Source organism: Strix aluco, chromosome 1 (assembly GCF_031877795.1).
Source record: "Strix aluco isolate bStrAlu1 chromosome 1, bStrAlu1.hap1, whole genome shotgun sequence".
Lineage (NCBI taxonomy): Eukaryota > Metazoa > Chordata > Aves > Strigiformes > Strigidae > Strix > Strix aluco.
Window position 1 is genome coordinate 35,093,943 of NC_133931.1, and position 26,331 is coordinate 35,120,273.

At 40.3% G+C, this 26,331-nt stretch overlaps 2 protein-coding genes across 3 annotated transcripts in view; both read left to right on the top strand.

Moving 5' to 3' along the window:
* The first annotated feature begins 80 nt into the window (after positions 1–80).
* ELOC (elongin C) lies at positions 81–14,408 on the top strand. The gene is made up of 4 exons (XM_074817308.1): positions 81–208; positions 8,940–8,999; positions 11,144–11,287; positions 13,975–14,408. Exons 2-4 carry the CDS (start codon positions 8,996–8,998, stop codon positions 14,163–14,165), a joined length of 339 nt encoding a protein of 112 aa, XP_074673409.1. The 5' UTR covers positions 81–208; positions 8,940–8,995; the 3' UTR covers positions 14,166–14,408.
* Positions 14,409–24,749: 10,341 nt separating this feature from the next.
* The window catches only part of UBE2W (ubiquitin conjugating enzyme E2 W), a 34,109-nt gene continuing 32,527 nt past the window's right edge, over positions 24,750–26,331 (top strand). For both annotated transcript variants that reach the window (XR_012622360.1, XM_074817322.1), the window contains exon 1: positions 24,750–24,834. Coding sequence is in view for 1 of the 2 variants with exons in the window: in XM_074817322.1 (XP_074673423.1) it covers positions 24,820–24,834 (15 nt within the window). In the remaining variant the exon portion in view is untranslated. The remainder of the gene's footprint in view (positions 24,835–26,331) is intronic.

Consider the following 26,331-nt stretch of genomic DNA (forward strand, 5'->3'; position numbering starts at 1 on the left):
CCGCCGGGAACTACGCGCCCCAGCATGCCCCGCTCCACGCCGCACAGCATGCCGGGAGCCGGGCGCCGCACGCCTTCCAAGGGCAGGGTGCGGGGGGCGCTCGCCCGGGACCGGAAGTGACCTGTGACCTTGCCGGAAGTTCTTAGCAGGCAGCTGGCCCGACACCGCGGGGGCCCTGCGAGCGGGGCGGAGGGAGCGGCGCTGACGAGTGAGTGGCCGCCGGGGCGGCGGGGGCTGTCTCCGCTGGGGGTGGGGAGGTCCCGCCGCTGCCGTCGTCGTCGTCCGAGGGGGGGGGGGGGGAGGGCGAGGGGGGCAAGAAACGGGGAAGGGGCACCCCTCGGGGCCTGTCCCTCGGGGCCTGTCCCTCGGGGCCTGTCCCTCGGAGGGGAACGGGCCTCGCCCTCCGCGCCGCCCTCGCCCTGCTCCCAGAGGCGAGGTGGGGGCCGCTGGACGGGAGCTGGGCCGCTGGCCGGGAGCCGGGCCGCGGAGCGGAGAGGCTTGGAGCGGCCGGGGGAGCGCGGGGAGCCGTCGGGGGGGGGTGTGGAGGGATGCGGTGCCAGATCGGGGTTCCCCCGCCGGGACGGTGGCGAAGGGCGCGCTTCTGTCCTCTGCATGCGGGAGTGAAGCGCTCTCCTTGAAATCCAGGCGCCGCCGGGAAAGGGGCTTTCCGGTACGGTGGTTTAATTAAATATCGCTCTTAAACTTTTTCCGCCACAAATGATGTCCACCCTCTTCCTACACCAGGCCCTAGAGAGAGGGGAAAAACTAAGGCCGAAAGCATTTAGGATGCACTCCCAGGGGTTGTTATACGAAGGTGAGAAGTGCTGGCTAAAGTGCTTTAGCTGTAATGGTCGACGAATATAAGCAAAGCAAGGTTGACGGAAAAGGGCGATACTCTTACATGTAGTAAGAAAAATAAGCTTTTGAGTACCATGTGTTCCTTAGAGGGTGAATTCGCTTTAATATAAGGGAACCTGAGCATTGGTAAGTTATTGATGGCTTCAGATACATGTATGAATAGGTGATGGTGATGCTAGCAGTTAACTTTGATGGCCAGTTTAATCTTACACCATGTAATACTATGTGCAGAAACTTTATTAAAGATGTTTAATACTGTAGATTGTGATTTAAGCCTTGCACTGTAGGGAGACTTAGATAGTTATAGGCCCTTTGTTTACTTGGGTTTGCTGAAGATCACTTGCAAAAGTTCAATTTGGAAGCAAGCCAGAAAAACGGAGATAAATAGAAGGCTGAGAGAGCTTTAGGAGAAGAACCACTTTGTGCACTTATTTGTGAATAAACCGTTATGTGCTCCGATTTCCTCCTTTTGCTATGCTAAGGACCAAAATATAGCACATACCTTATACCTTGAGATCAGCCTTTTAATGTGCTTAAGTCAGTAAAATTTTCGCTAACATTTCTCATTAACATTGGGAGCTTTAAGATAATCTTTCAAAACTTTCAGCATTCCAGCAGTTGATTTTTTCCTTATTGTATCAGAGAAAAGTAACTTGAGATTTCTTTTTTTATACTGGAATGGATGATGAAGAGATTTAGGTAGTTGCATGTAGCCTTAATGTGAAGACTTACTATAGGTACAGTGAGGAGATCCAGTTGATTCTCTGATATACCATCTTTCTATGTCCCAACCTCATATTTCTTCTTCTGATACATTTGTGTTCGTGCTTCTGTCCCTAATGCTTTGTGTAGGGATAAATTAATATCTTCTGAAAGTATACTTAGCCTCAGGTGTTTTACTGTGTTTTTGCAATTCTCAGTGTATATTACAAGGAACCCTTGAGTTTTGTCATAAAAGTATGGGTTTTGTCAGATTAAAATAAAGGAATTTTGATGTGTTTTGACAAGTTCTCTTGCACCTAGAATGGTTCAGAATTTAATTATCTTCATTATGAGGTAGTTTGCATAACAGTAGTTTTTGATGAATGCTTATAACGAGAGGACAGAAATCCATACTCTACCAAATTTTGCAATAAGCTAGCAGCTTTTTTTCCCCCTAATGGCAAGAGGTGTACAGTACAGGGCTTTTATTGTATGTTAGGAAAAAAACAGTAATACTCACCTGCCCTTTTTTTTTCCCCCTCCTTAAAACTTTATTGGGAATTACTGAAAAGGATATTTTCTTTAGATAGAAAAAACATCTTCTGTGAGATCTTTGATACTCCATACATCTACCTCATCTCCTGTTTATCTTAACTAGCATTCACCTGTAGCACACCTTCCTGTCACACTTCAGTGTGCCCCTGAATGTTTGAATTTTAGTGCCCATGAGTATGGAATAGTGAATCAGCTGATTGGGAAATCTCGCTGTACCAGTTTTCCTTTGTGTTTTCTAAATATGCTTCAATCCTTATTTACATTAATTATTTTTTGATGCATACTGAACAACGAATACTAAACTGAAGAGCAGTATTTTTAAATAAGTTAGTGTATAGGATGAAGAATAGGACTAGAATTTATAATTGAATAGTAGGAAGCTACTTTCTAACACACAACAGCCTTTGTTTACTGATGAACTCTTACTAATATACAAATGACAGCCACAAAATGTCACATTTGGCTTCTAAACTAACCTAGGAATCGTAAAGGCATTTGGGTTATTTGCCCCATGTTTTCCAAAAATTGATAGAGTAGAATACAGAAATGTCACCAGCTGAAGTGTACAAAAGCCATGTGTGCGTTGTGCAGCTAATGAGTTGGAAGCCATTTGAGTTTCCTTAGACCATAATCTGAATTTTTGAAGAGTTTTCTGTGGGATCAAAGAATCTGAGTGCCTGAAATGTTTGCAGAGATTTAATTTTCTTGTGCTAACCAGAATAAAGCAATGGGGTTCTGAAATCTGTACAGTGGTTGCATGTGTTCAGTCAAATTAGCGTTATGTCCTTCAAGTCTATTCCGGTCTCATCAACATACAAGATCTACAAGGAAATTATATTCTGGAAATTCTGGGAAGCTTGAGAGATGAGCACACAGCATTGGGAGTGAGGTGAGAGGGTCATGGATATGCTTTGTTTTTTTTTCTTGCATTTGATGCTTAAGAGAAGTAGGAAAGAGATCAAACTAAATTCACTATAGCATAGTATTTCTTCTTAGAGTTGTAAGGAGGAGAATAAGATGTTTAAGTATGCTAACAAGAACACTTGCTTTGTGGGGGTTAATTACCATGATTTATGATACTTTGCTATGTTCTACCTCGTATGTGTAACTAGCAACTTGTGAAAATTTTCAGTTCTCCAATATCTAACGAACATTTTATGTTTTCTGCAGCAAGAGCTTCCCTTTTAGACTAGTTGGAAAGTTTCTGTGCCAAATACGCTGGTTTTAGTTGTATTGTATTCTCCCTCATCGATTAAAAAGTGGCCTATCATTTTTATGTAATCTTTCTCTTAACAAATGCAGGTTTTGCTTTTTTTTTTTTTTAAGGAGGCAGGGTAGGAGTGCAATCATACCTAATGTATGTGCTTTTTTGAGATTAAAGGCAGGGAGCTGAGCTACCTAATTGGTAATGCCACATAAGCTTCTTGAAGGAGAAATGGAATCATGAATGTACTTCAATAAAAATCAGTGGTTCTTTGCAGGAGTCTGAAATAGGTTGGAAATATATAATAAAAAAGGCAAATGTTTGAGTGTTCAGAAAACTTGGATGTTCTCTTCCCTGCTGCGGCACTGGTGTAGTCTTGGGGAAGTCAGACAGGGGCAGCTATAAAATGTGGAAAAGTAATTAAAATATAGGTAGTTACCAGGCATCTTCAGAAATCTCACTGAGTCCCTTCATGTTGTCTTGGCAAATGTTGTCATTTATATTGTTCTCATTATACAGAAGGAAAATATAGTGACATGTTTTGCAGTAAATAGTGTATTGGAAAATACACTGTAAGAAAAGAATTTCTGGTAAGAGAACGTACCAGGTCACTTGACTTTCCTGTTTCTAACCTATTATTTAATACTAAAGGGCATGCAATTTTCGATTTAAAAAAATACTTCTGTGCAGAAAAATTTCCTCCACACTGCTTTTTCTACACACACAAGCAATAACTTCTGTGTGGCAGGGATTTCTACATCCTTCATCTGTCTAATTTCTTTTCCATGTCCCTTTTTTTTTTTTCTGGTTTTGGGGGAAGTTACATAACAAATTAAGGTTTCTATCAAAAATAAATACATCAAAACTAGCATGCTTTCTGTGCCAATTTTTCAGTGTATTTCTTCTGCTGTTCCCACTTATTTTTCTGTAAACTTATGAACCAATAAGATAGTTGACTACTGGCTGTGGCTTATGCAAGATTGTGTTAATACTGCCTTGCGTAACTTGAGTGTAGTTGTTGGGAAGAAGATGCTTTTCACAAAATAATAAACTTGAACTGCAGTATGATCTAATCTTCATCAAGTGTCATGACACACTGAACACTTCTTGATCCAGAAGAGGAACCAATAGATGCTAACAGGTTATTATTGCTTCTTTAGGTTTTTCAGGTTTCCCAGATTTATGGTTTTTCTTTCCCTCCACTTTTGTTGCATTGACTCTCTGATTTTTCTGTGTTCTCTACTGTCCATATTTTGTAAGGAGTAAATCTATACTCAGAATCAGAATCATAGAATCATTCAGGTTGGAAAAGACCCTTGGGATCATCGAGTCCAACTGTCAGCCCCACTTTTCTCTCCTACACCATATCCCCCAGCATCTCATCTAAACGACCCTTAAACACATCCAGGGATGGTGACTCCACCACCTCCCTGGGCAGCCTATTCCACTGTCTAACCACTCTTTCTGTGAAAAATTTTTTCCTCATGTCCGGTCTGAACCTCCCCTGTTGCAGTTTAAAGTCATTCCCTCTTGTTCTATCGCTAATTACCTGTGAGAAGAGACCGGCACCAACCTCTCTACAATGCCCTTTCAGGTAGCTGTAGAGAGTGATGAGGTCTCCCCTCAGCCTTCTCCTCCACAAACTAAACAGTCCCAGCTCCTTCAATCGCTCCTCATAGGATTTATTCTCCAGGCCCTTCACCAGCTTCGTTGCTACTCCTAATAGTATTCACGATTATCTTTTCAGATTTTTTGGGAGGGGAAGTGACACATTGTTATATCAGAATAGAAACGGTGAAACCAAACTGTATCCCTTACATAACTTACATGTCAAATGCATCATATAACGGAATGTATGATGTCTTTCTCTTAAAAGCAGGTAGGCTTGCTGCATGCTGCGTCTTTTATTTTTGGCAATAGAATGTTAGTTTTGATCTATATTTGGAACCAAACTTGGGTTCTGGGATAGCAGTATAAATTTTGTTCTTTTTTTAGTTTATGTTCATTTGTTGGACTTAAACTAAGGAATAGTGTTGGCGTATCTCCTTCTGATGTTTATCCTTTTAATGAATTGTTATATTTATTTTCAGTCCGTTTCTATTTTGCTAAGCTGCGTAAGCAGGACTAATTTTTCTTTTGTGTAACAGGCTCTTTGGTCATATCATAGCTCGTTTCTGTAGTTCTTGTAATTAGAACTTCTTTTTCTTGAAAACAGGAATTCAGAATTGTGTGTGGTATTCCAGACAAATTGCTGTTCATGTGCAACAATGTTCATATTTCCCTATCTCTATTGCAAAGAAATCCTTGATGTGTGTTTGCCTCTTCCTTACCCCCGCTTTCTTTTCTTTTGCCTCTACAGAGGTGCATTGGTTTATAGTTGACCACAGAATGACTGTGCTCCCAAATAACAAGCCCTGACTACGTGAAAGAAGCTTGTATCAGTCCCTATGTGCAGGAATCTTGCACTTCATTTCACGTGGCTTCTAGTATGCCATTTGTCAGGACTGGTCACTTGTGTGTGTGATACTATGTTCCTCTCTTGTTGCAGTGCTTTCCACTTCTGTCTCATCTAAATCTACCTGTTCTTTTCTGGCAGCATTGTTTAAAGAAAAGAAAAAAATTGGTATAATTTTTGGAGGAGCTAGTTGTTCTTTCCTAGTGCAGTTGTTCCATGTTTGCAACATCATACTCTATTCTTGTAGAAAGTTTCTTTCTCATTTTAAGATTACCTTCTTATCACATGTATTTAACCTCAGATGATTTATTGAATTCAGATTGCATCTTGTTTGAATTTTGTTTTTTGAAGGAAATAATTGATTCGGTTTTTAGGTATTGGATCACTCCAGCATGTCTTAAATCTGCTAATGCTTACTGCGTTTTTATTCTGTTTTCCTCTTTAATGCAATTGGATTCAGACCACTGAGCCTGATAATTTTTTTTCTTCTTTAAGTGTTAACTACTGTATTTTTTTTTCCTCTCTAGTCATATGATAGCACATCTCATTGGATTTTATTAAAATGCTCATTGCAGTTTTTTGGGAGAACTCTAATGTTTTGGTGTGGACATTTTTTCATTTCTGCAGCTTTACTGTATTAGCCTTCTCAAGTTATGCTTTTACCTGGCAAGGTGTTAATATATTTGCATTCCCACTAACTAGCCTGTCTATTCCTGTATCTAGTGGCATTATTTGTATTGGAAACTAAGGCACATTTTATCGTCACCAGTACCTCCACAAAATGGTATCAATACATCTGTGGTTTTTAAAAATTATTATTATTATTTATAAATCATAAGCAGTTTCACTACTCTTTTGGAATGTAGGGGGAAGGGTTTTGTGGCTAGAGAAGGGGGTAGCACAAGTGATCCTCTTCTGTGAAGCAGAAGTAATAATGTAAGGTATCCCTTCAGTTTCTGAGCAACAGAGACACTGCAATAAGATGCTTGATTTCCACTTACAAAAGCTGTTGAAATAGGGTGAAAGAACCTGTCAGTTTTATGCCTCAACTGTCCCAGCACCCCAATGTAATTTCCTTGGATGAGTTCTTGGAATTATTGAAAATGGCGAAGGCATTTAACACTTGATATTAAGATATCTCTATGACAGCGTACACAAATTAACTCTCAGAGGGCATTCTTGCATACACCTTATGTTCAGGAACTTTTCACCTGCAAGAGTACAGATGAAGATGTTCCTTATACCAGTGGGGAAGGAAAATATTTTGTAAGATATTTCTGTAAAATCAGGATAATTATCAAAGAAACTATGTAAGTGGAAGATGTTTTTTTCTCAGTTCTCCACAGACAACTAAACTATTGGTTATGCATGTGTAGTTTGATTAGGTGTACATAACAAAGTGCCTTCTTGTGAAAGCTTGAGAAAACATTCAGGCTATTTCATATTTGTGGTTATGAAAAAAGGGAGATGGAACAAATGAGCACCAAAGCGTTGTTGAGAAGGGAAGCATCAGCAATAGGAAAGAGCTGCATCTTCTGAAAAAATGAGGAGATCTCTGTAAAGCTTTCTTCAAATCTTGCGGCTCCCTCAATTTGCTTACGTTTTTTGCTAAGCTTTTACCGGAAACACAGGAGGGAGGGGATGGGGGGGGGGGGGGGGGGAATGGTCTCTATTCTGTTTTTCCACACCTCCCGCTCTGGGGTCCTTCTCTAGTGAGTAATCACAGTTCGTGCCTCTGCTGTTGCTTCCTGCTTTTTGAAGCAATGTGAATTGTCAGAATGCTTAACAGTCTCTTTGCTGACCCGGACAGCGCTGTTTTCCTGAACCTGTGGACACACAATGGTAGCTCGTTTAGGTTAATGGGTTAATGTTTGGAGAGTAGCTATTGATGTGAAAGGAATTTTAGGACAGCAGGTGGGTGGGTGGAATTTCTCATCCAAAGTTTTCCTTTCCACAGCATAGATGCAGTTCAGCATAAAGAAATATATGTTGTATCTGAACATAGCAGATTTGTTTTGCAAATAAGTGCTTCCTTTTCTCTAACGCTTTGGATTCATTTTCCTGGCGAAATATGTATGCAGCAGGCTGAATGTCAATTTATAAGCTAGGGAAGCTCCTGTTTAACTTACCATGTGAATACCTACATGAAATGTCCGAAGTAGATTATCTAGATGACATTGGTGGCTGTATCGGGAACTGTCAATCTTCTGGGAAGGACAGATTGGAGACCAGGTATTTAGTGCACACTGATTAGGCTGATCCCTGAGCCTTCTCTTCTCCAGCCTAAACAATCCCAGTTCTCTCAGCCTCTCGTCATATGACAGGTGCTTCAGTCCCTCAGTCATCTCTGTGGCCCTTCGGGCTCCTGCTGGGGACCCAGCACTCCAGATGTGTCCCACTAGTACTGAGTGGAGGGGCAGGATCACCTGCCTCAACCTGCTGGCAACACTCCTCCTAATACAGCCCAGGGTGCTGTTGGCTGCCTTTGCTGCAAGGGCACCTTGCTGGCTCATGTTCAACTTGGTGTCCACCAGCACCCCTAGGTCTCTTTCTGCAAAGCTGCTTTCCAGCTGGTTGGCCTCCAGCTGGTACTGCTGCCTGGGATGATTCTTCTCAAAGTCCAAGGGTTTGCATTTTCCTTTGATGAATTTCATTGGTTTCCTGTTGGCCCCTTTCTCCAGCTTGTCAAGGTCTCTCTGAAAGGCAGGACAATCACTCCTCTATTCACAGCATGGTGAACTGTTCTCTGACTTTTTTTTTTTTTTCTGTAGACAAGCTGTTCAGTCCCTTAAGTGCATTTTGCAGTGTGGCAAAACTTGCTTTCTTTACTTCTCCAATACCATTGCATGGATGGTGTATATAGTGATAAAAGTCATAAGGCTCTTGCAATACCTCTGGCTTTACAGTCAAGGGTCTTTAAAAAGCTTATGGGAACAACTTCTTTACAAAGTAAGCTAAAATTCAGAGATTCTTGAATATGGTAGGAGTCTCTTTGAAATAATTTTCAAAATGTAATGTTTTCAAAGTGTAGTGCTCATCAGCATTGCATGTTGTGTATCATATTCTTTTCTGAAGAGTGTTTATGGTAATATAAAGGCTAATAACTAAAGCTGACTTAAGAAATTGTACTACTGACTGAAAATATTGCCACTTGTGTTTTTTCAGACGCTCCTATTGCAAAAGCTGCTGTTGAAAAGAAACATTTTTTTTATAAGAAGAGAATGGGTAAGTTCATCATCTTGGAGGGTTTTTTTGTTTCCTATAATGTGAAGCATTTTTTTCTCTTACATCAGCAGAGGAGGTGGATTGTAAGACTTTAAATGTTGATCTTGTCACTGTTTTTCTTGTAGCCTCAAAAGGTAATGGAACGTCCTACAGTCATTTTTAGGAGGATTTTCTCAAGTGACTGTTCATTTATCAAAAGACTTGTTCAGAGTGCATCTATCTAACAATAAATTTCACTTGCTTAATATGCATAGTGCCGAAAATGTACATGCTAAAAATAAGATGTCTTTAGGCTTTTGTAGCACTAAACTTTTAGATAGTGGACAAGAAAATTTCACTATGTCCTGTATTAAATATTTTTTTTGTTTGTTAACCAAGGTCAGCCTGTTGAATTCTGTCTTAAGAGATCATAATAAGGACTGATTTCTGATAATTTACATTGTGTGTGTGTGATCTGACTAAATGTCTGAAACTGTCATGTCTGCTGCTACAAATGACTGATTAACCAAACATGATTGGACAGTTTTAGCTATACTTCTGAATGTATTTTAGCATGTTTGGCACTAGCAGTACTTTATTAAAATTGGCAATAACTACATGGTAATTCAATTTTAACTTCAAATTCACAAAGCAACTGATTGGGAGAATGTTGTATTTCCTATAACGCTAGAGACAATGCAAAGTACTGATTCTAATATAATTAATATTATTTCTATTCTTTGATTTGTCAAAAGGAAAAACAACACTGACAATCATGTCAAGTTTGTAGTCTATATCTGTTTTATCTTTGCTACTTCTGCATTTGATCATGAAATACTGGCAGTACATTACTTTTCTAGAAGCATACAGGTCTCTTCTGTTACACTTTCCAGGCTGGAAAAACATCCAGGACTTTAATTTTTAACTTTTGAACAAGATTAATACTGTTCTGAAAAATCAAATTTTACATGCAGTGTCAAATTCAAATATTTTTTTAATGGAATTTTAGCAATACTTCCTATATTAGTCCCTTATAAAATACAGTATTTGAAAGAAGGCATTAACTTTCCAGTTTGAATTTGATATAAATTGTATATTTAGTGGGGTGGGGGGTTTTTTTACACTCACTTTTTCAAAAATATTTTAATATTACTTCAGTCTTTATTACTTAAGAGCTTACAGGAACATAAAAAGATCAACTACAGGGACAATCTCCTTTGTGCAGTGATGCCCTATTGTGCTGAGCACTGTACAGGCACAAAGTAGTCAGTGGTTCCTACCGCAGAGAGCGTGCTGCCTAAATAGGCAAGACAGGTGCAAGATGGAGAAACGGTTAAGACTGCACAGAGTGAAAAATGCAGTGGTGGCAACAGTAATGTTGCTTTTTCAACTTCTAAAGATAGCACTGTTAGGAGAGAATAAATGAATGAACAAAAAGGGAAGGGGGATAAGGGTTTCTAGAGAAACAAAGTAGAAAGCGGGTGTATAATGAGACAGAAGGGAGAAGGGAAGCAGAAAAAGAACAGTCAAAATTTTTACGAGGAGCATTTGCACATTTCCTTGGGTTTAGTGCTTTTGCACTTTCCCTGTTTTCCACCAAAGGTCCCAACACAGGTGTGCACTAATGCTGTATAGTTCTGGGTCTTGCTGGGCAGTGGGGGAGGATGGTTCTTATTTCATGCTGTTTCTTCAGTACAGGAATACTGACTGCTTTTATTCTTGCCTGTGCTTCAAAAACCGCTTTTTTCCTTGCAGTCTGTATTTTAAATATTAGATATGTATTTAGGTAAGTGTTAGTAAGTACTAGTATGATAAACATAGCAATAGCCTTATGGAGGGAAGCAGTAGCATGTTCAGTTCACTTGAGAATGTCTAAAGGAAAATTTCATCCCTATGCAGATTTTAGAAATCATGTCAGAATTTGATGACAGAGCAGAGATGTTAATAAAAAAATTCCTACTTTTGCAAAAATTCTTACTTTAAAACAGATTGCTGAATGCTTCAGGGAAGTCATCTTCAAATATGCAAAATGTTTCTGTCTTATTTCTGGTTGTATTGGGTTCTTCGGTCTGCAAACATAGTCATAGAAAAGACTGCATCTTGCATTCATAGTGATATGAATCAGTCGTTGTGTTCTGAAACTGTAAATCTGTTTTCCATTATAGATGGAGAAGAGAAAACATACGGTGGGTGTGAGGGCCCAGATGCTATGTATGTGAAGTTAATATCCTCCGATGGCCATGAGTTCATTGTAAAAAGAGAGCATGCATTAACATCAGGAACAATAAAAGCTATGTTGAGTGGACCAGGTAGGTACAAAAGATTTAGTACCTTCATGTCCTTTATTTTCACTTTTGGACAGTTTGAATTTATATCCTGCAGTGAGTGAAAGTTGGAATAAATGTTAACTTTTCCAGATCCTGCCTAGTTCCTGTTTCCAGTGGAACAGTCCACCTCTGTGGGGTATTGTGCTACCAGACATATAATTGGACTCTGTCTGCTCTTGGACAGTTAGTCATCTTATGGTATCATTAGTACTAGTTTCCCATGGTATGAGAACTTGAGGGTATTACATGAAATGTGCAGCTGTCAAGTTCAAAACAAACAAGAGTTGGTAGTTGTTCACTGCCACCTCCATGGTGGAACTTGTAGTATTCTGTAGTGTGTCTGGCTGGTATGGAGTTAATTTTCTTCATACCAGCTCATATGGTTCTGTGTTTTAGATTTGTGACCAAAACAATGCAGATAAACACCAGTGTTTTAGCTGTTGTTGAAGAGTGTTTGCATAGTGTCCAGGCCTTCTCAGTTTGTCACTTTTTGCCCCACCCAGTGAATAGACAGGGGGGCGTGCAAAGAGGTTGGGAGGGAACACAACCAGGCAGATGACCCAAACTAACCAAAGAGGTATTGCATGCCATATGATGTCATGCTCAGAAGTAAAAAGGGAGAGTAATAAAACCTCCTTAGGGAGGTTAGCCATCTTTTGCTTGGGAACTGCCTGGGCATCAGTCTACCTATGGGAGGTGGTGAGTGATTACCCCTGCATCAGTTGTTTTGTTTTCTTTCTCTTCTTCCATTTGTCTTTTGCTTATTAAACATTTTTTTTAATCTCAACACATGAGGTTTTTTGCTTTTACTCTTCCTTTCCTCTTCCCTTGTCCACTGCAGGGCGAAGTGAGCAAGTGGCTGTGTGATGTTTAGCTGCCTACTGGGGTTTAGGCCACAACACATTCACAAGATCCTATGGCAAGGAGTTCCTGAGCTTGATGACCAAAATTAGCTTAAGTTTCAGAGGAGGGTAGATAAACTTACAGAGGGGAAGGACCTCATGTGTTACTGAATATATGAGACTACCTCTGGTTTAAGAAGTGTCTGAACTAATTCTTGAAGACCGAAAAGGTGGAGGAGAGAACAGGGAGAAGTTAACGCGTGTGCTTTCCCTCTTCTGTACCCTCATCCCATACGTTTATCTTTGGCCACTTGAGTGGTGGGCAGTAGGTTATGTGGAGCTCTGGTCAGAATATGGTCGTTCTTATATTCTCCTTCAGATTCTGGCAAGGGGGATTACTGGAGAGATCTGTTTGCTTAATATGTTTTTTAATTACTTAGTGAGTTGGGCAAACTGAGCAATTGAAATTCTCAGCTTAATGTTCTGCTAAATGTCATTGTAATGGTTGCATTTGAAAATACGTAGTGGGTCTGTTGTCTGATCCACTGCATGTCAGCCATCCAGACATGTCAGAGAAAGAGTAGTTATGTGGCCTGCTCTGAATTTGTTCCATAAACAATGTGAAGAAATAAAAGGCGAAGTAGCCTGCTTAGAGAGCTTAGAAAACTAATTCTGTAAGGGAGTCAGCATTCAAGAATATGTTGTATAAAAACTAGAAAGATAAATGGGTTCAAAAGGAAAAGTACTCTTGCTGTCTAGTTCAGTAGGTCATCATTTCACTGATGTGTAAATGTGCTCTATTTCAGTACTGTGACATTGCCAGTATGCTAACATTTCTTCTGTTGCTTCCTACTGTTCCTGTACTAGAATTCAAGCCATATTGGCTTCAGTGCATGCAGATACTTCTACGAAAATGTGTGTAGACATTAGTAAGTAGCTTTGCTTTGTAGTTAGTATTCCTGTAGAAATAGGGGGAAACAAACATTGCTAGGCCTCCCATAAATATGGAGTACATGTTAGTTTTTTGTATTGTCTTTCAGCTTAATGAGTTGAAAGTCCAGAGAGATGAGGAAAAGAGGGACAAAGATAACAGTAGAAAGGCTGTGGGACTAACCACAGGATGACTTCATATCATTCAAGTTTCATGCTTATAGTACTATAGAAAGCTAATATCAGACATACTTGTGTGTTGAGATTTGGGCTTTGGATAAATTATTTAATATCTAATAGAGATAAACTCACACTGTATGTAACCTTTTCTCTAGTACAGCTAGGGTTTCCCTGTCCCTCCTGCCTGCCTGGTTTCACAGCTTATCACGTTAATGCATCTTTGAGGTTCCAACCTTCTGTCAAGTTTGCTTGAGACTGACTGAGAAATTCAAAGCTAGTTGGGACTACTGATAAGTGTGCATATGCAGATATGGAACATCTATAAACCTTTTTTTTTTTTCCCAAAAAAACCCAAACATTGTTAGTGTGACTTTTAGAGCTGAGCATGCTACAGTTTTAGAGCACCTATCAAGCAAGCATCAGAATTAAACCTAAATTTCTGGTGTAGCTGTTCAGAATATTGTTAATAGGCTGCAGCCAAAATAAACATTTTGTAATGCAGAGGATCTTAATATTCTTGAGGGTTGTAAATGTGGCACATCCTGCTTTACACTGAAGAATCTAATACCCAGGAATGTCGGACTTACACAAGTCTACTTAGACTGTGTTTTATTGGTCTGGTAAAGCATTTCATTTTTCAGTGAATTGAGATTCTGACTTCTGTTTCTGTGTTTTGTTTTTGTTGTTTGTTGTTGTTGTTGTTTGTGTTTTCTACAGGACAGTTTGCAGAAAATGAAACAAATGAGGTGAATTTTAGAGAGATCCCATCCCATGTCCTATCCAAAGTATGCATGTATTTCACCTACAAGGTCCGCTATACTAACAGCTCTACGGAGATTCCTGAATTCCCAATTGCACCTGAAATTGCACTGGAACTTCTGATGGCTGCAAACTTCTTAGATTGTTAAATAAAATAAATTATAATAAAAAATGTAAAACTTTTTTCAGTATTTAATACATGTAGTTCAGTTAGTAACTTTTTTCAGATAGCATGTTGCGTGTGTGCTGTTGAGAACTGTAAAGTTCACTGCAGAGGCAATTGCCTTCAGTTCTTTTGCATATAGCAATCATTCAGTTGAAGTTTGTTTTGCTGCTTTCACAAATAAGGACCTTTTCACAAACTGAGACAAATAAACAAATATGCCAATTAGTAGATGGCTATGCCTTATCCTTTAGGTGTGGTAGAACTTTCTTTTAATACAATGACCATAGAAAATACTGGAGTTTAGTCTAATGCTCTCTAAAAGGTAATTATAGTTAAATACAAGTAGCTGTTTAGGGTTTCTAACTTCCTCTTATTGTTAAAGTTTCTAAACATCTGAACTTAATCTCCTTTGTAAGATAGCTGTCCTTTAGCATAGTTATAATAACTAGGTTAGAAATGCCCTCCCTAAGGTTTGTATACTGAAAGCGATGTTCCATTTAGGTTGAAAGTGGAGTGTGTAGGAGAATGCTTAAGGCTTTTAATTTAAATCATAGTATAGACATGCGTAAAAGTGTACTTGATACATTTTTCTTTTATAACCTAAATTCTCCCCCTTAGTAATTACAAATATTCAAGTCACTTGTCTGTACAGTAAGACTGATCCTACTGACAGTGACTTTTAAGGGAAAAAATAACTCTTACAGTCTGTGTATATTATCTTCTGTATAACATATAAGGTTATTCTTAATGTACTGTCACTTGACCTGATATGGATTTTATATGGTTTCAGTTATGATTTATTTCCATTGTTGTGATTGGTTATGTAAAGTCTGTATTTAATCTTTAGAGTAGTAGTCATTTAAATTTTGTAACGTAACAACTGAAAAGATAGCAGTTATCCTATCTTTTACCTCTTCCTCGACCTCTCCCTTGTATCCACAGAAAAAAACCCTGAAATGTGGAGGTCTTTTATATTTGAAGGAAAGGGCATTAAGCAGATGTTTAAGGAGCTGTTTTATAAATTTCATAGGTATTTCCAATGTTTTTACAAATATTTTAAGGGAAAAGGATTGGCAAGCCACTGACATAATACTAGAGCGGAACACATCATCTCTTGGTAGTTCCTGCTGGTAGTTGCCTATACTATCAGTTCCTTGTTCAAAACAAGTTTTCATAAAGAAAAAAAAATTCAACTTGAGACAAGAAGTTGCTTTTTGTTCAGCTGCAGCCTGAAGAACCCTTCTGCTAAAATCATCTATAAATGAAAATAAATCTAATGCATCATAAAAAAATGATGCAAGAATAATGTAGTTAGCATTTCCATCAGCTGACGCTGCTTCAGCTTTGTTTTGATCAAGAAGTAGTTGCGGTCTTTCATGGAAAAATCCTGCTGACAGATGGTGGGACCTCTTTATTGATGTATTAACTCATGGTGAATTTAGAGGGCTGAAACTCTCCTCTAAACCTGTTTGCCAATGTAAATACAACTTTGAAGAGATTTTTCTGGACAAAAACTAGTAACTTACATAGACTATGCAGTCTGCCCATTGAGGAGTTCAGTTCTGACAAGTGAAATTTTGCTCTGGGCTTGAACAATGCTTGATAGACAAGCTGACGTTTGTCAATGTGTTGATAGATTAGCTGACATTTATTCACATCACATACTTTGGCACAATTTATTGTGTTTAATGTGGGGATGTTTATGACTAGATTGGTTTTGCACGATAAAGCTGAAGTGCATTTTAAGGCGATTGTCTGAAATCCTGTTTAAGCACTCTGGTCAGTGCTGTTAGTAACTCATTTTCAAGAGCACTAAAAAGACAAACACAAACCAGAGATACCCTGTTATGCTGCTTTTGTTAGAGCCACTAGGAATACCCTAAAAGGTCAAGGAATACCAACATGGATATTTTAGTCCCAACTACATTTCCATCTGAGCAAGTCTTAAGTTCTTCGGCCATTTTTAATAGTCTTGAGGTTAATGACTTGAAGTTAAAAACGATTTAGTTTAAAATTGAAGTAAAAAGGATGTCCTTTTTTTTAATAAGGTTTTTTTTCCTTTTTTTATTTTCCCTTTTTAAGCATTCCAAAACAATCTCCTGTTAAAATACATTGCATTTTATGATTCTATACTTCAGCAGTAAGGTAAAATAGGTGGCTTAGTTCTGAATAATAATTTCATTGTTTTTCCTTCAGCTTAATGTATCATACAGTAGCTTTGAACACTCAGGAAATGCAGTAGTGTCCTAGAGCACACTATTTGCAAAACCACCGGCTGTTAAAACTAACCAGATTTCTAAGGGGGAGGGGGGCAGAGGGATTTAGTGCAATTTCCGTGATAGTGACATGGGTATGCTATTATCAGACAATTGGAAACTTACCACGCTTAACCCCTGAGTTCTAAATAAATTTCAAAATTGAAAATTTTTAAACCTGTGTTTCTGTTGATTTATGACTTCTCAGAGCAAGTATTCATATGTAGAATCATAATTCTCATGGCTACGTGGCGAGCAAATTGCTAATATAATTAGTGTGTGGATAATAGGTTGTGAAACTGTGTGTATAAGGGGGTTTTTCATAGTTCTGAAGAGTTTCATAGATTTAAAGTGTTAAGGTATCTTTGTGCTCCTCTGAATTACAAGTATGCACAATTCTCAGAAACAACCAAGTACTAAAAAAGGATGGTGTTCCTGAACAGCCTTGAAGAAGACATTTTGAAGACTAAGTGTCCCATAATACTCCTTTTTACTTAGTAAGCTAGTTCTGTATCTGATGGTTCAAATTTTAAACTGAACCACTGATTTAGCCATAAAAATTCTTTACTAACTAGGCAATGAGAAAAGTCCTGCTGGTTTATGGTTTTTCATTATTTGAGTATGTATAAGCTGCTGAAGAAGTTTCTGATGGTCTCAGTTACCAAAGTCTGTGCATCTTGAATCATCAGAACTCTGTTCCACAAGACATGAAACTCCTTTTGGTTTTGAGTCGAAGAAAGGAGGGTTCACCATCAAGATTCACCACGCCATTATATTCAACAGCTGCATCAAACACAATGTCTAAAAGGCATTTCTTAATTAATGGTAGTAAGTGTGGACAATTGGTTGCTTCTGTCTGCATTTTATCGCTGTATATCACAGGTGTAAGTTGCAGCAGTGGCTGGTTTTTTTGCCCTTTGTTTTTACTCTTCCCGTTGAAGGGGGTTTCCTAACACCTGCCTCACTTTGTTGGTTTATGTGATAGATAAAGTGGACAAGGAAATTAATGGAGCAGGGAAGTTAACTTTTCAGTCCATGTTTGTGTCCCTAGTTCTGTTTATTTTGTTAAGTCCCATATGTTGCAGTATAATTTAAGAGAGTAGCAGCTACTGCAGAGTCATCAAAATCACAATGTTAGTGTGGAGGTACTAATGAGAAATAGCAGTTTTCCTAGCTGAAAACTCAGGGTGGAGGCTGTGGTGTAAACTTAATTTCAACAACTGAATAAAAGAAAAATATCAGGAACTTGTTAAGATTGAGTGTATTTGGAAATTAAACTATTATGCTGATTTTTAAAGACAGACCAAAGCTTTGCAATTAGCAAAAAAGGCATTAGGTAGTTTTTCCCATGGAAAAAGTTCAACTTTGAAGGTTTTCTTGACAAATAATAAACTGGATTGGAGTTGAATTTCTTTTTAAAGTATTAAGTGACAATTTCATGGGAAGATTCCAATGCTGTGAACTCGATGTGTTGCACACAACTGGAAGAGCTCGAAAAGAGCACATAGTAGATTTTGTGATTATTATCAGTCACCTCTGAGGCTTGTTTGAGTGTCATCGCTAGGCCAGCACAGAGAAAACAACAGTGAGCTTTTATCAATTCAAGTTTTAACAAGTGCTGTGTGTCATGAAATAAAGCTTTGCATAGGTTACATCTAAAATGTGGGTTGTGGTGCAATCTCTCTTCTATGGGAGAAAGGTCACTGAGATAAAAAAAAAAAAGGGGGGGGGGGGGAAAGGTCATCATTACCGCGTTACTGTTTTATGTTTACAGAATACAGGATTTTTCTCCCACGCTACATGGAAGGAGAATCAGAGATGCAATATTGTGATTGTTCTTTGAGAAATTGAATACTTCGATGTTTTATTCTATTGAACTTACGTACTTGGACAGTTTTCAAGATGTTAATCATGTAATGTTTTGTAGCCTCACTTGTTGAGGGTAGAAGTGGAAAATTAAGTTAAAATTGCCCCTGAAATATTAGATTGGTGAAAGTAACAACTTGAGAGTTTTTAGGTAAATTAAAATCTTACTGTACAGTGCTAAAGTTACTGGTTTTCAGGATAGTTTTGTGAGATGAGTTTTTTGGGAATACAGGCATGGATTAACACTATTCCTTATTTATTTGTTGCCATTTCTTTCCTCAACCAGAAGTTACGTTGAAGTTAAAGCCAAATACTGTAATTCGTTTAATGTAAACTCAAATTTAAAACTGCCTTTTCAGGTGAGAATTCATAGCTAAGGGTTTTCTTCCCATGAAAAAAAAATACTATTGGTATTCTATTTTTCACTTAATAGAAAACCTTTATCTCCGAAATCACCACTACACAAATTCATAATTCATGTCCTAGGTTGCAATAAATTCTTGTTAATCTAGTAAAACAGTAGGATACTTGTTATGCAGGTTAATTCGCTCTTACATAAGTAGTTCTCAGTTTTGGTTGGTATCGCCAAGCCTGAAAAATACCTAGAATCTAAATGCATATGGCACAAAGGATTTAATTTCTCTTTTTATACAGGGAAAAACTTCCTATATTACCATACTAAATTGACATACAATGTTTTCCAGAAGTGATACTCCATGTGAGTCAGAATTATTTTGTAGCAAGCTACTTGGAACATGTAAATGATATATCAATATTGCACTAACATTTAAGCTGCTTTCAGATTTGTCTGAAATGAAAAATATTTGACTTGTAATAAACAACTATGACTTAACAAGAGAACTGTCTGAAAGTATTTAGCTGAAATAGTCATGTAACTGCTCATCCATTGTGCTTTCATAACAGTTCATTTTCATGGTAGTCATATCCCATATGAAGTCTTGTCTTCCCAAGGAACATTCAATAAACAAAAGCAAACCAACAGACCGGACCCGTGTCATCTTGGTGTACAGGCCTGCAAAATGAAATTCTGCAAGCTTTGTAAGTAGTGTGCAGGGTCCGGTGACGGCAGTATGCAGTCTGATGTCCGCATCTGGAGGATTTGCTTCTCATCCCTCTGGAGCCGTGACAGCGTATTGCACAGCTCTGTAAGTTACCTGAGAAGCCTCTTCTCCAGCAATTTTATCTTGCTTCTAGACTAGCAAGACCAAACAGCTACTTAATTTAGAAAATTCCTTATCAGTATCTTCTTCACTGGTTATAAAGTCAGTCACTTCTGTGTATTCCTAAGAACAAAATCAACTTGGTGTTCATATAACTCTTAGGCTTACCTGAGAAGCCTTTAGTTTACAGTCTTTAGAATTAAAGTAAAATTACTAAATGATAATTATATTTGAATCCTACAGGTATTATCAGTGAGCAGCATCTGAACCCTTGTATTTGATAGACACAGTAATCAACCTGCTCATGTGGGCTCTGGAAACATGCTTTTGATGTGGAAGAACTTTTAATAATTACATAACCTTGCACTGCTCAATTCATTGATCTGTTTTATTGAATATAGGTCCTACACAATCCTCATTATTATAATTTTTTACAGCTTTTACCTTTATAGGTATTTATCTTTACAGTATTTAAAAGAGTTGGAGGACTACTGGTGCCATGGCTTGACAATTACTACAAATTGGTAATTATGGCATATTATTAAAACAGACAATTCCACTCCTTTCCCTAGCCCCATGTCCTCTTTCTTCCCCTGCAGTAATTATAACAACTGTGTGTCCACATAATAAGACAGACTCTTCTTCTGATCTGATGGAAAATCATTTTGGTAGTTTAGTCTTCCTGCAGACAAGCTGAAAGCCACTGATCACCCAGTAGCTGCAAAATTGTCAATTCCTATACAAAAGAAGAAACAGAAGCATATGACATCCGAGAACAAGATTACCCTCTTCTGCAGGCACTGCATTTGCAGCGGATCAGGAATAAGGTGAAACTTCTCAGCCTCCTTTCAACCCTTTGAAAGTCCTGGGCTGGAAGTAATAATGTGCCTGTTTCTATTCAGAACCAAGATGAAAATGGAATATGCCATTGATGAAAACCTACATTGTCACTAAGTAATAAAACAACAAAATCTCAACAGCTCAAAGACATCTTTCAAATTTAGGGTATTTTTCATTTTTAGCGATGTATAAATTTATTTTTTTTTTATATTCTTGATATAATCTTGTCTTGGTTTGATTCTACATCTTTAGATGGCATTTTCTGCAGGTGCATAAGACTTGTGTTTATCAGATTTCCATTTCACAGACTTTTTAAACTCAGTGCTCTTCCTTCAATTGGCAGGCAGCAGTGGAAGAAATAGTTGGCACAATTCCTTCGAGGGGTAGGGAGTCCTCCACGCTCATGAGGATGTGGTCTCCTGGCACTGCAGGTCATGGTTGCTATGCCACTGGAGTAGTAAGGGGAGGGTAACGTGAATGTACAGTTGACTTCTGTGGAAGAAGGAGGCAAGATGGAAAGCTAAAAAAGTACAGTGGACAAAAGAAATCAAGCTCCCATGTTGTTACAGAGGCAGAAATTGTAAAGAAGCAGGCAGTGATAGTTCAGTATGTAGAAGAATGATATAGAAAAAAAGAAGGGAGAGCAGAGGAAAAAAATGTTTGGTAATGTTTGAGAACATTATGGATAATGTAGGGAATGGAATATAAAATTATGGGGACCCTAATCAAGAAACATATTTGACCTCTGTGAAACTGGTTAGATATATCAGAAAATTATCTAATAAATGCAGTTTGAACATGAATTGCATTTTTCCTGTAAATGTAAGGTAATGCAAATTCTGAAGAAAAGTGGTTTTTTAGATCAAATTCATTAATATTTACAGAAACAATTTTAGTAGGACGTACAATTTTCATTATTTGCTCTATATGTTTTTGATATGTGTCATAATCATGTATTTGATCAGTCAGTGCAAGATAGCTTCTGAAAGAATGAAGATAACAGATGGAATTCCTCTTACGCCTAAAGATTTGAAAATTTGAGACCTAGGACTCTCATCCTTGAAGTGTCTGGCAAAACCTAGGTTGACTGGTGCAGGATCAGGCTGCATTAGCCAACACAATAGTTATTTGTTTTTTAAAAAAGAAAGCTTTAGTATTTGGCTATCTCTACACCTGCAACAGATTAGGAAGGGTTAACTGCAAAAGTGTTGTACATTTTTCATAGGTAAAGGTCAACACTGAAATGAACAGCAAATTACAATATAACTAACTCCTTGTGAAATCTACCCACTCTGGGATTTTGGGCCTTTCATTGCTGAGATTACTGAATAACTTAGAACAAAGAATACTATGAGCCATCACAAAATCAAGAATGAAATTGTATTTAAGGAATAAAATACTGATATTCATATAAATTCTTTCTGGGAGTCTGTTAATAGTGTTTGTTTTCTTATTGTCCTTTAAGGGATTGAATCCCTATAGCATTACACACCTTAAAAAAACACTTATTAAAAAGCACTCTCTACAAGCCAGGTTACTGAGACATACGGAAAGAGAAAAAAACCAATAAAACACAGGGATAATTCTCCAGCTGCCCCTATTCCCATGACGACAAGGAGCTAAAAATGTTGCACATATGCAATTGCATGACACTTTAAAAAACAAAGATGTGACAACAGTGGTAATATACCTTTGGTAGTCCTGTAAGAATAAACTCTACTCAAAGTGAATTTAGGGATGGGGGGGTTCTGCTCACGAGTTTCAACTGCAGAATAATGCTTTAGTTTCTTACATACCCTGTTAAAATAGCATGGATAGTAATTCATTTGTGATCTATTTCGCAAAGGGAAAACTGCCCCTTGCTTTTCATGCCTGCTATCCTCAGAAATGGGGTTTGCAGCATAGATTGTTACCTCAGTAAACAATATTTTAGTCCAAAATGTGGAGATGCCTTGTTTTTAACATTGCAAAGCTCTGTGTGATAGGAAAAAAGACTTCTCGAACATAAGCACAGTTAAAAGCTATGATTTTTTGCTAAGGTGGCTTTTCATCCAGAGATAATTTTTCTTTATGACAGAGTAGAAGTCATATTTGTACTGATTACAGTTAGCTTAAGACTACAAAGCTGATCTTTGCATGTGAAACCAGCTTGCAGTCTATGAAGTGTGCTGGCATTCATAAGCTTATGCCTTTTCGTGTCTTCTGACCTTCAACAGGGTTTTCTGGAACAGGGTTAAGAAACTGAATATAATGGATTGAAATCAGTTTTATCTCACTGTGATTCCATCAACACAGATAGTCAATATGTCCATGTTTATAGCCAAACACATGTCCATTGCTTAAACTTGATGTTCTTGCTATCTTTGTGGCATATGGCATTAAGAAATGTATTTTTGGATAAACATATGTTTGGATCGTGCAAAACAACAACATCTAGTAGAACAGAAATAGCGATGTTCCACTTAATGCTGTAACAGCCTAGGTTAGTTCTGAAGAACTGCAGGAAAAAGTAACCTCTACCAGATCTAAATGTCTACTTAATGCAATAAATCCTCTGCAACCTAAATGGTGCTGTGAAATCATACAGTACATAAATATACTGACTTCCAGGGAAAACACACACAGCAAGACTCTTCTTAGTGCTATTTAAATGAAGTCAGTAGAGCAATGCCAGGCTTCACAGCTTCAGGAACCCATAGTTTGTGACTGAGAATTGAGGTTGAATTTAGAGAACAAAAAGTATAGGACTCATCTTACATGGCGATACTTTTTCCATCCTTACTTTTGGTAGACTAAGTCTCCTTTCCTACTCAAAAATCGACACGTACTCAATTCTGTTATCAGCAAAGTCCCGCAAAGTCAAGAGGCTCATTCCCTTCTGCAGCCGCCTCACAGGGCAAGGATACTCCTCCCCCTTTAAGCAAACCCCCGAAGTTTGTATGCTCACTGTAATATCGGCAACACTGCTGAGGATGGATACGCATTGGAAGCTGATGCTGTGTTGTGCTGGGTTTTTGTTTTCCTCCAATTGGCCATTTTCAAAGTTGAGGATACATGAAAACATACCAGAAGGTAAAGCTTGTAGGTTGTAGCAGTATCTCGCATCACACTAAATAATATGAAGAAAGTAGGTGGGCTTTCAGATGCACACCTTTCTTCAGGTCTAAAATTAAAGAAGCAGATTTCAAAGGTAAATACGAACTAAGAACAATTGTCCAGTAATTTAACTGGATGTGTATCAGGCCATCTTTGAATGAAAAATCAGGTGCTACTGATGGAGCAGAGGTGACCCAAGGGGATTCTTTAACATCATCAGAATGTGTGGGTGTGGAGGGACAGAGAAAGGTACTCCAGTGTTTCTGGAATGTGCAGTGAGAGCAGTGGAGAGGGAGATTATAATGACCTATAAAATCACTATCTCTATTAAATCCTTGGTTTTCCATATCCACTAGGATTGAGTTTTACAGGTTTGTCTTTGGAAAAACATCTTGTAGGTTTATCTTAAGGATCTGTTAGTTCTTAAATACTATAGCTGGAATAACTGCTTTATGAAGTATTTCCGCAAGTTGTTTAATTTATTGATTGCATGCAGGTTGCTTCTAGCAAGTGGTGCTTGTTTGTTTTCACCTACACAGTTACCACAAAATCATCCGGTGCAAAGGACAGGGAATGTTCCAGTCCAGGAAAGGAAAATGTAGACTCCAAAAATGCTGCCACTTAAAATATACCCATGCTAATTCAGGCAGGTACGCCACCGGACCACCAGCAGAGAAAGATCTTATTATCTGGAGACTGAAGACGTGCAGCAGAGCAGCACGGGAGGCACAGGGAAACTCTCCCCTCGCCAGGAGACCCGTCCGTCACCGCAGCCGCAGGCAGACCTTCTCCCACCGCAAACCACCCAACGACCCCGCGGCCCCGAGCCCAAGGAGCGGAGCAGGGCCGGCCGGGCCTGCTGCGGACCCCCAGTCCGACCTCCCCGCCAGGACACACCAGGCGTCAGGGGAGCCCAGAGAAACCCACAGAAGGGCACAGCCGGCATTAGCTAAACCCCATAACGACTATGGACGTCCAGATCTTAAAAACCTTGACAGGCAGAGCGGCCGGTCAACCCGCTCCCGCCCGCCGCCGCCGGCGGCGGTGGTGGTGGTGATGGCCGGCCCTGAGGCCCGCTCCCACCGCGGGAGACGACGGGGCTGAGTCCCCGGCCGCAGGGCAACCCGGCGCGGGCCCCTCCCCGCTGCGGGGCGAGCACAGGCAGGACAGCACCGGCAGAGCCCCGCGACGGGCCGACGAGGCACCTCCCCCGGCCCCTCCCCGCGGTGGCGGGGGCCCAAGGACGCCGCTCGCCAGCGGCCTCTCCTCGCGCTCTCCCCGCGCATGCGCGGACGCCGGGCCGGCGGCGCGGGCACGTGATCGGGGAGGGGCCGGGCGCCCGGCGCTGCGTCTCCGTGGGCCCGGGCCGGCGGCGCAGCGGGGAGGGGGAGGATCCATCATGGCGTCTATGCAGGTGAGGAGCCTGCGGCGGAGCCGGGGGAGCGCTGGGGCGTGGGGGTGGCGGTCGAGCGGCGGCGGCGGCCTGGAGTCGGGAGGAGCCGTTTCCCCGGGCGTGTGCGTAGTGGTGCGCTCTGGAGAGCGGCGCGGGCGGAGCAACCGCCGGGGCAGCGGCTGAGGGGATCGGTTGTGAGGCGGCTCCGGCGCGGCCGCGAGGGCAGGGGGGCCAGCGGCCGCTCGGTGGGGCCGGGGCCGGCGGGGTAGGGCGGGCCCGGCACCGGGATGGAGCCGAGACCCGCGGGGGCAGGCTGTGAGGGGCGAGGCCGGGCCCCGGCCGCGGCGGGGGAGGGAGGAGGGAGCCGCAACTGAGGGCGGGCGGGGCAGGATGGCGGGCGGGGGAGGATGGCAGGAGGCACCGGTCGCCGGGGGGGACGAGTCGCCTCGGGGCAGGCTTGGCAGCGATGCCCACTCTCTTTGGGGAGGCGAGGGGAAAGCAGAGGGGTCCCTCTCGCCCTCGGCAGGGTTTGAGGAGGCCACGGCTTCTCCGGGCGCCGTGGGAGGTGGCGGGCTCGTCCCCTTTTCCCGGCGGCGTGGCCGCAGCGTAGCGGGGGTGTGTGTGTGTGTGGGGGGGGTGTGTGTCAGGGAGACCCTCCTGGTGTCACCGTGAGGACGGTGTCGAAGGATGTGACCAACAAATCCATCTTCCCGGGCGTTTCTGAGGTTACGGCACTGTAATTCTCGGGCACAGGGGGGCTGGGACAGACAAGTTTTGTCCCAAGCTGTGTGCCCGTGTTGCCCGTGGGGTCCTCTTTCTCTCCGTAAAATGAGATTGTAGTGTGGTGTCAGTCCTGTGGACAGATAACGTCTGGTTTTACTTGGTTGGATGGGGTTGCTGTAGGTACAGTAGCATGAAACATCCTGCCGCTTGACAGGTATTTCCAGCTGAATTATTTATTCATACCTTCTCCGAAGGAGTTCTTAAATAGTAGCTGCAGAAATTGCTCTGGAAGAATGGATCACTTTCACTGTGTGCTGCTCCGAGTGGGTGGGGATTTTTTGTGACTGGGGCAGGAAAAAAGATCTTTGGGTTTTGTGGCAGTGGCCCCTGTCTTTCCTTATTTCACCTGTAACTGCTCTGCTTGTCCTTGAATTTTTACAGTTTTCCACTTTGTTTTTAGATCTGGATGATCTAGCACTTCTGTTTTCTTTCTCAAACTGCTGCTTCTTTTCTTTTTCTTGTTTTCATTTTGGTCTGGTATAACTTATATTTTTTGTCACTAGTAATGGAACAGCCCAGAAAGTGTGTTAAAAATGGATGAAACTAGTTTAATTGTCCTCATAGCCTGGATTTAACATAGCTAAAAAGACTTAAAATGTCAAAACATTGAACTTTATGGGGTAAAAGTTCTGCTCATGGAGTTTAGAAGCATAAAAAAACCCCACGGTGTGTCTGAGTTATTGAAATGAAATGGGATCAAGAACTTGAACATACTGTACAGAATGTTCTTCGTCT

Excerpts from the sequence above, each read along its gene's own strand:
- ELOC (XM_074817308.1), top strand. Across the intron at positions 11,288-13,974 it reads AGCTATGTTGAGTGGACCAG|GACAGTTTGCAGAAAATGAA; the intron begins GTAGGTACAAAA and ends TGTTTTCTACAG.